Raw genomic sequence first — 10,054 nt, forward strand, 5'->3', positions numbered from 1 at the left:
TCAGACACACACACACATACACACTTTTAATAAGAAACATCACACACACACACACACACACACACAGGAATAAAAAAAGAAACTGGGCAAAGTTGTGTAAAACACAATTGAAAAGTTGCTCTAAGAAGTCACTGCAACCTTCATGTGCGCATACTAAGTAACTCCCAGAAGGACTGACACCACTGCATTCACACTCTATTGTAGTGATGTAACGAGTTTTGAGGCGGATTAGGTGAAACTAAAGTTTAACTAGTCTAACAGTGTGGAGCACAGTTTTACATCCACTCTTTTTTTCTTTTTATAGTAATACTTTTAGTGCAGAGCTGAAGTGAAAACATGTTGTCATGTGAACTGTGAACTGTGTGTGTGTGTGTGTGTGTGTGTGTGTGTGTGTGTGTGTGTGTAGCCGGTGCAGACTGTAAACTCAAGCCACAAGAGCCATAACACAACACATCAAACATGAACACATATCTGTAGCAGAACACTCTGTAGGTGTGTGAGTCTCATCTGGACACAGGCTGAGTGTAAAAAAGAAAAATATTTAAGTAAGTTAACATCAGAACCACGGACTACACTATTAACTTTTAATGTGGAACAAACATGAGCACCACAGAAACAGAATCGATTTAAAGTTGAACCCCGGTGTAAAATTTAATTGATTTTGGGTGTAGTAAAACATGATAAAGAGTACTAACCTTTGTTGAATAGCCCACCTCCGCTCTCCCCCAGGTTTCCGAGATCCAGTAATACTGTGCAGTTTGTTCAAACAGGCTAGAATGGGTTGTAATTTTGCAGATAAATCTCTGCAAAATAAATCTTTTTTTACACCGTTATCCAGGCTAAAAGTAGCTCCACACCTCATTGGTAGAATCCGGAGAGGCTGGACATTTAAAACGAGGTATTAATAACTTTAAATGTGCACAAGAAATGTATAAAAAAAAAACACTGTTTACAACCTGTAGCGTAACCTACATCTCCAGGTGCCACCATCTTAAAGTAAAGTCACGATCAGTACATGAGGGAACTACATGCTGTATACATGAAGACATGCATAACAGAGGAAAAGAACACAAAATAGTTTGCGTTTGTGCCTTTCCAAGCTGAAAAACACGTGCTTGTGACTCTACTGATCATGACTTTACCTTAATGTGGAGGCGCCCACAGATGTAGCTAACACCAAAAGTCAATTTCACACCAGAATTCTCCATTAAAATAAAACTTAATAATTGAAAAGAATGAACAGATCATGTCAAAATAACAATGAGTTATGCAAATAAACACCAAAAGCAATGTCAAAAGAAAGTGTCAATTAATATAATTGAACCAACTGTCCACCTAATGCACACTCACAAACAGACCGTCTTGAAATAAGTCACTAACAGAAAATAACAAACAGACAAAAAAAAAAAAACACAAATACAAACAAACAGGCCACTAAAAAAACGTCTACAAACAGACCATGTCAAAATAGGTCAAACATTCAAACAAAGAAGTAACGCATACTTTCAATGTTAACAAGTTACTACTTGTCTCCCTTTTTTTGTAAAAAAAAAAAAAAAAAAAATAGTTTTATACTAAAAAAAAGATTCAATCTGAACTTTTCAAATTTTGTGATTCGTTAGACCACAAGTTTATTGTGCTCAACATTATTTCAAGTGCACTCTTAACAATAAAGGTTTTTTTTTTATGTTTTTTAGAAGGTTCTGAATAGAGGTGTGCCAAAAAATCGATTCACATAAGAATCTTGATTCTCATTTACTACGATTCAGAATCGATTTAAAATGTCCCAAAATCGATTCTGAGGGGCGGGTTTTAGACTGATTTTGGGCTGGGTATTTTTGTTGGACCTGGCAACCCTGGGGATAGCGCTTGTCCTTTCAAACGGAGATCTTCCAGACACACACAGAGCGTAGGTGTTTGAGAATCACCGGTAAGATGGCAGAACAAGCACTATATTACCTTAGATTAACGTGTAGTTTTAATGTTTTATGGCAGAATGCTTCATAACAAGCATAAAAAAGATCGCTAGTAGTTAGTTTCAGTAACTGTTAGCTAGCTAACTAGCTAACTTTCCAGTTCCACCTTAAATAACGCTACAGGTGGCAGCGGGCTGCAGCATTTAAGGCGGAACGGAAAAATACAATAAGCTAATCAGAGCTAATTTCAGCTCCTCATCACAGAGGAATTAAGGAATGGACCATATGAATTAATTTCTCCACCTCCTGCCCCCTTTCTGAAGAAATACAACGACCTTAAATTAACTAGTTAATCAGCAGCTGCTCCTGAACTTTAGCGCTCCACTGCTATCATCACATCAGCCCAGCAGCGTCACCTACACACCACCGCTAGTAGCCTGGTAATAAAGCAGTGTTATTTATTATTTATTTATTGTTCATTAACGTCATTGTGATATCCCAGTGATTCCTCTGTCACTGAGGACCCACATTCCTGCACATTTTGTTTTTGTAACACATTACCTGCTCCAGGACCAGTGTATATTATGGAGGGTTTTTTTTCAATAAGATTCATAAGCCAGAAGCAGAAATTTTTATAATTCAAATCGTTTTGAATCAAAAATCGATTTTGAATCGAATCGTGGCCCCCAAAATCGGAATCGAATCGAATCGTGAGATAGTAAACGATTCCCACCCCTAGTTCTGAAACTGGTTCTGTTCAGGCTTATAAGAACCTTGGTGCTTTTCAGTTAACCAACCCACATTTGCACCAGATTTACTGGTACCAAGTATACGTCACAGAATACGTCATCAATCGAGGGACTTGCACAACGGCTCTCGGTTTACAACTAACTTTTGGGTTGTAGCACCTATATTTGTTGATGTAAATTTGCCGAACAGTTCAAAATTAGGTGCGTGAAGCAGAATGGAGCTTGTCCTACATTGGTGGAAAAAGATTATAATTAATTCCAAAAAAAGACACTTTTGGTTCCATAAAGATCTGTGTTTTTATTAGTAATACTCTATGTGAGTGTGGAAAAAAAACTTTATCTCATGTACCCTGATACCTTCAGACATTTAAAAGTTTTTCACACTCACACATCTCTATTACAAACATAGCTGTTTATGGAACCTAAAGCAGTTCTAAAGGCATTTCTAAAAAAAAAAACCTCTTTAAACTATTTTTAGTAGAATAGTTTAAGTTGAAAATGCAGAGATCTAATGATCATGTGTCTGTGACGTAGTGTTAATTTTGGCTCTTTCTCGGTTTCAGAAAACTTCTATGGCACACCCAAGCCCCCGGCCGAACCCTCGCCCATGCTGTTTAATGTGACAGACCAGCTGCTGCCGGGTGCCCGCCCCAGTGCCGAGGGCAAGAGGAAGAGGAACAAGTCGGTCAGCAACATGGAGAAGGACAGCATTGAGCCGCCCGAGGAGGAGCAAGAAGAGAGCCCTGTCGTTAACGGCAACGGCATCGCCATTACGCCAGGTTAGCAAATCACCAAACATTCTGCTCATGCAAAAAGCATCAAATAGTTTGGTGGTAGAATTATTGAGTAATTGTCATTAAACCTGCTTATGTGGTTTCTGCCACCCCTCTAGTGGAGCAGCCACGGAGCTGGAATTATTAATATACAAAATCAACACCCAGAAAGTCTCCTGAGTATCGAGTGACAGGATAAATACATAACAAAAACATGGAATTGAGAAAACACATGATTACAGACAGTTTGAATATGTGATTTTATCAATAGATAAATATATATTTGTTCTGGATAGTGAGAAAGAAACTCACTGTGAAGGAAATAATGAAAGCAAGTGTTAATCAAATTTTTGACTGTGTGTCCCACAGAGTCAAGCGAGCACGAAGACAAGAGCACCGATGCCTCAGGTGATGTGCCCCCCCAGTCATGCCCACCTGAGACCCCCACCCTCACAGCCACAGATGCCCCAGAAGAAGAAGGAGAGGCCCCCAAATCCCCCCCAGACTCACAGGGCAATGATGAGCTGGGGCCGCTGCCTGATAACTGGGAGATGGCGTACACTGAGAAAGGCGAAGTCTACTTCATAGAGTAAGTACATTTTATTTCTCACCTCACCCTTCAGCCTTCAGCTTTCCTCAGTAATGTGTGAAAAATGGGTCTGTCCTCTTTTTACATCATGTCACAAATACAGAAATTACTTAAGTGAACACACACACCAACAGATAAAGCATTCTATAGGTTTTCTATTTACCTTGATAAATTAAATTACAGATATTTTTAATTCATCATTTTCAGGGTTTGAGCAGAAATCAACACAATAGACGGTGTTGAGCTGCGGCTGCAGAGCATTGCTGAATGAATCAGCTGCAAATTACAGCACATTCATCCCACAGACATGATACAATAAACATCAGCATTAGCAGAGTGTGTCTGTAAGAGAGAAAGAGAAACCAATAGAGAGGGGAAGAGAGAGATACAGGGATGGAGAAGCTAGAAAAGAATATATATACAGGTAGAAAGTGTAAGAGAGAGCAAGAGATAGGAAGAGAGATGCAGAAAGAAAGTGGGTGGAAGAGAGGGATGAGACTCATAAATAGTGGTAGATACAAGGGGAGAAAAATGTTACAATACCTATAATCGGTACCAATATCACTGAGATGCTACTCTACTCAAAAAAAGTTTTGATACCATGACAAAAAAATAAACCAATTAAATACAAGTACATGAAGACATAAGCATGCTGTGTTTCCCCATTAAAAAAGATTCACTTTTAAGCGGACAGCTGTTCTTTGGCGGTGGCTAGCGGCGCTAAAGCGCGAGAATCCTCCGTTTAGACACAATGCAAGGGTTAGTAGCGAGCACTTTCTAGACGAGGACTATGTGGAGGAGAGATTTTTTTAGTCAGGAGCATTAAGGTAATCTTTTGCCGGAAAAATAAGCTGAAGTCCGAGGCTTTTTTCCTCCGTTTTTAATTTATCCTCTGACCAGCTGGGATGTACAGACCATCCGACCGGGGTACTATGAAAGCAGCAGCTGAAGCAGCCAAACAACGCGCACACCCAGCAGAGCAGCTAGAGGTACCGAAAGTCTAGATAAACTGACAGTTAAAAGATAACATAGCTAGCTATCTTATCTTATCAATTAGCTATTTAGCTAGCTAAGATAGTTAGCTAAATAGCTAACGCTAGCCATGTTAAGATAGCAAACCAACACTAGCTAACGCTAACTCGATGAAGCTAGCTACCCAGCAAGCCTTCTAACTTCCAAACTGAACGGTTCATCAACCAAACAGAGCCTTGGTGTTTCAATATCCACTGAAGTCATGTACGTTTCCTTCAGTCTTAATGAACTCTGGACTTTACATGCTAAATAGCTAAACGTATATAAACAAGCTAGTTAACTGGATGGCTGTACCTGCTGTTGACGGGCTGCAGGGTTTCTGCACGGACCTCACGTAGCAAGAGCAGAGACACCTCCAAAACGTCTTTCTCTAAGAAAAGCATCTGAAAAGTTGTGCTCAGGGTTCTGCAGGAAGATCTCTGAGCAAATGCTCTACGTTACGTGCACGCCGGCCCGGCAGTGCAGTGACGGCATTTGCACCAGGTAACTGAACCATGGTCCGGTTTGCTTGAAGTGTAAAAGCACTTTTCTAGGTGGTTTAGACAGGAAATTCGTTACAACACCTGGCAATGTAACTCACCCAACTCATAACTAACATTCTACAAACCAAACCAAATGTACAGAATACAATGTAACAAAGACACAAAAACCTTGATGCTGACTCTGGTCTGGACTTTCATGAGAGAGATATAAAGAGAGATTAGAGACAGACAGTGAGTGACAGACAAAAAACAAACAGACAGGGAAAGACAGAGATAAAGTCAGAGGAAAAAAAACAGAGTGAAACATAGAGAGTGAGAGACGGAGAGAGAGACATGAACAGACAGACAGCAAGTGACAAAGGGAAAACGAGAAAGACAGAGATGCAGGAATGTGGAAGCTAGAGAGAGAGAGAGAGAGAGAGCTGTTCAGTGTTCCCCTCTTTCTGTGTGTAATGGGAGGCAGGGGGCTCATTAAAATTATTGATTGCCATTCTGCTAACTGGAACTGTGCCGCCCACCATAGTGAAAGCTTGTTGGATTTCCAGTCGTGAATCTTACTCATCTCATACTAAAACCCACTACAGCCACACTTTATCTAACTGCACTTCCTTAATAGCTCTTTATAACCTGCTGTCTGCTGGAACCGGCTGCAGGAGGCTGTATTACTGGAGGAGACTCCGGAGGTTCACGCTGGTAGAAAAGTCTAGATCTTCAGTCAATATGATCTGGATTGTAGTGTGATAAGGCAGTAGGAGCGGTTAGCAGTAAATACAGCAAATTAGCGTACAGTCAGCGATACATTTATTCAGGTTGATTTTTTTTTCTTTTCCTTCTCAGTCACAACACCAAAACCACATCATGGCTTGATCCACGATTAGCGAAGAAAGCCAAACCACCAGAGGAATGTGACGATGACGGTAAGTGTACTGGAGTTTTAAAAAGTGTTAGTTAGACTAGTCAAATATGAACAGTTATAAGAAAGCACGACTTTTGCTTGTAACTTCTTTTGTGTTAAAATAACAGAATTTTTAAAAGTGCTTTATAACACAAAATTTGTGAATTATGATTGTAAATCAGTTAGGCATGCCGGTATCATTTGGTTAAGCTTACAGTAGCTACATTTCCATCCACATATTGTTTTAACATTTAAACGTTTCGGATGATTCAATTGTATCAACTTTAAACATTCTTTGCCATGTCAGGGTTTGTACGGTCATGAAAAAACCTGGAAAAGTCATGGAATTTGAAAATAGCATTTTTCAGGCCTGGATAAGTTTTGGAAAAATAAAAATACCCAGAAAGTTTTGGAAAAGTCATGGTAAATTGGTGTAAAAATCTTTGTTTCCGTTTATCGATGAAGAAAATCTACTTTGAGCTAACAAATACATCAGCACAGAGTTAATTCAGTAATTTAGCCCTACACATGGAAGCTCTCAGAATCTGACACACATTTTATTATTAAAGATTGTGTGTCAAATTCATTTTAGGCCTACAATAATCAATTTCGATTATAGTTTTAGTTGCTGTTTGGTTTTATTGTCCATGTCTGCACTGTTTAATAAATCGTATGGTTATAAAAAATTGCCTGGAAGTCATGGAAAAGTCATGAAAAAATCATGGAAATTTATTTGGCTGAAAAGTGTATGAATCCTGCATGTGATCAAGTTCCCTCATATCCCTTTTTATAGCTCCCTAAACCAAGCACAATAAATCTTCCTGAAACTGCACAAAAATAGAGTACCACCATAAAAAGTGGAATTGGTAGTATTATTATAGTTATTATTTTTATTAGTTAGACCTCGTATCCACATTAAAGTGCTGATTGTGTTCTGAAGGTGGATAATTTTTAAAACTCAGTTTTCAGTGTTCAGTGGATGCTTAGATCACAATACATGCATGTTTCTGTCTGATTCTCAAAAACCTCCAACTGAACTACATAAGGCATAAAATTACATTAATATCTACATGCAGATTACACTAGATTTAGGATTTTAGAATAAATGCAAATACCGTCTTATTATAAATATAAAATGCTCCGTTCAGATTCTGAATTCATTTGATTTTGTGATTGCACAGCATACTACTTAGTGTGTATATTGGGATTGAACCTCTGTTTTTCTTCCTCCTTTGTGATTGATGTGTTGATGTCTTTTTTGATGAGGTAGTATCGCCCCATGTAAGGCTAGCATGCTCATACAAGTGTTTTCGTCTCTGTGTGGACAGAAATGTTTTCAAAATTGGAGGATGCAAAGCTCCTGCTATAAAAAGTTCCTGCTATAATCTGCTAGTATCTACATCAGTTATAGGTATATATATATATATATATATATATATATATATATATATATATATATATATATATAGGTAGATGGCACTCTCTACCCACATCACTCTAAAGGGTGATGTCTGCAGTACCAGGCATCTGTGGGCTGATGTATCGGAACCCAATCGCTGCGCTTTTTTTCACCCTCTTGATGTTGGGGCATCACTAGTGATAGGGGGAGTCCTAATGAGTGAGTTTGGGTAATTGGTCATGTAAATTTGTGAGAAAATGGGGGAAAAATTATTTGTGGAATTGTGCCATGGGATGTTATTGGATTTGAAAAGCATGTTTTGGGAATGTCAGGCAAAGCAGTGATGCAGAATTTATGATATACATGCAATTAAATTTTTGAGTATCAAGTTTTCCACACACAAAAAAAAAAAACAAATCACAAAATATAAGTTTGGCATTCAGCTATTTAAACACTATACTATATACACTATACTGAATACTATATATATATAGTATACAGAATAAGTATATGGACAACTGTACTATACACAAAATATTAGACAAAAAAGTCAGCAGTTAGTGTTACCATGGTGATGCAAAGGGAGGGGACAGGGAGAAGACAGCATCTAGTTTAGCAATTCAAATTCCAAGTGTCTAATAGCAGTAGACTAACAGCATCATAAACAAATTATAATTTGTTTGAATAATTGTGAAGTGAGTGTGTAATGATTATGTACAGTGTATAGGTGTTAAAGAATAGATTTTTTTTTTACTGAAACATTAAAGTGGCTTGGTGACAGCATCTGCAGCAGCATTATAATAAAAAGCCTGATAGCCTGTGGGTAGTAACTTGTTTTGTCTGCCTGTTTTTTTACTGGATGCTGTGGTATCACCTGTGAGATGTTAGCGTAGTAAACAGGTTGTGTGCTGGGTCACAGCTGTTTGACGTGGTTTTTAAGGTTAAGATTAGAAAGATTTAGCTCTGTTTTAAACACATACTACCTCTGCATGGCGTGAGCATGATGGAACTCCATCATTTTCGTTTCGGTGCTCACATTAGCAAGTTTGAATTTTCACACAGGCAGACTAAGCAGCTCGGTAGTGCATCCCAGAAGCAGCACAGCATCTAGAGTTTGGCATCATGCCTGTTTCTTCACTTTCCGCTCATGGCACTCAGCAAATTACACAGAAATGAAGGATTGGTGTAGCCGGAACTTCATTTTAGGAGGTGAACAGCTAGAGTGCTTTATTTTAGGTACAGGTATTACGCTAGAGATTCTAACAACCAACAGTCATCCCACTAGCCTACTGCATTATAGCTTCCAGAATCAAAGAGAAGAGGACAATTCATAAGTACAACAATAATTATTATTAACATTAGCGAACAACATGGGGTAAAGGCTTAAACAGAAAACTAAAACAGGAACTACACTGATTTTCTTGAATATTTAAAGTTGTTAACAAAGTCATTCACAGTGGTTTGGGTTGAAATGCTCTGTTCTACAACAGAGAAACTGAATTGTTTACAGTGGTGGTGATAGGAACCAGACACCTGAGAGTTTAATGCCATTACATAACGTTATTACAGGAAATGGATATAAAAAATAAATATGCTGACCAATGCCACCGTTTTTTATTCATATACAAAATGTTGTAAGGAAAAATAAAATGTTGTCTCTGAAAAAAATAAATCCCATCATCAGCATTACAGCATTATATGTAAATACACTGCCTGGCTGAAAAAATACAGTCTACCATCTACCAACAGACTCTATCATCATCAATGCAAGAGCTTGGTAATAATTAATGCAACAATGGATTCAAATAACATGTCTGACATTGCAGAAGCTTATTGAAACAATGCCACAGTGAATGCGTGCTGCAATCAAAGCTAAAGGGCATCCAGGGAAATGTTAGAGTGTGACCTTTTTTTTGGTGGTGATTTTTTTGTTTTTTGGCCAGGCAGTGTATATAGTCATTTTAAATTTAAAAAATGTAAGACACATGTAGGTTCACTGGTCATTTTGGCTAGGAAATAAAAATGGCTATATTTGTGTTGTAGACCTTGTGACCCCTGGTTCCTATCACCACCACTGTAAAGAAACCCTAGACGGTAAGTTTCTCTATAATGAATCATTCCACATTAAACCATGCTGAATGACTTTGTTTCCATCTCTGTAAATGAATTATTACACTTTTTTTAACTCTTTGGATTTCTCTTTCAGCTATACTCAATCC

At 38.2% G+C, this 10,054-nt stretch overlaps 1 protein-coding gene across 12 annotated transcripts in view; it reads left to right on the forward strand.

Annotated features, from left to right (window-relative positions):
* Positions 1-10,054, forward strand: part of magi2b (membrane associated guanylate kinase, WW and PDZ domain containing 2b) — a 165,068-nt gene that overhangs the window by 78,350 nt on the left and 76,664 nt on the right. For 8 of the 12 annotated variants that reach the window (XM_049483924.1, XM_022684151.2, XM_022684154.2 and 5 more), the window contains exons 4-7: positions 3,229-3,444; positions 3,808-4,027; positions 6,379-6,458; positions 9,879-9,929. In XM_049483924.1, the coding sequence (XP_049339881.1) occupies positions 3,229-3,444; positions 3,808-4,027; positions 6,379-6,458; positions 9,879-9,929 (567 nt within the window). The remainder of the gene's footprint in view (positions 1-3,228; positions 3,445-3,807; positions 4,028-6,378; positions 6,459-9,878; positions 9,930-10,054) is intronic. The other 4 variants (XM_049483925.1, XM_049483921.1, XM_049483923.1 and 1 more) reach the window with 1 other exon arrangement.

The sequence above is a fragment of the Astyanax mexicanus genome, chromosome 10 (genome assembly GCF_023375975.1).
Source record: "Astyanax mexicanus isolate ESR-SI-001 chromosome 10, AstMex3_surface, whole genome shotgun sequence".
Classification (NCBI taxonomy): domain Eukaryota; kingdom Metazoa; phylum Chordata; class Actinopteri; order Characiformes; family Acestrorhamphidae; genus Astyanax; species Astyanax mexicanus.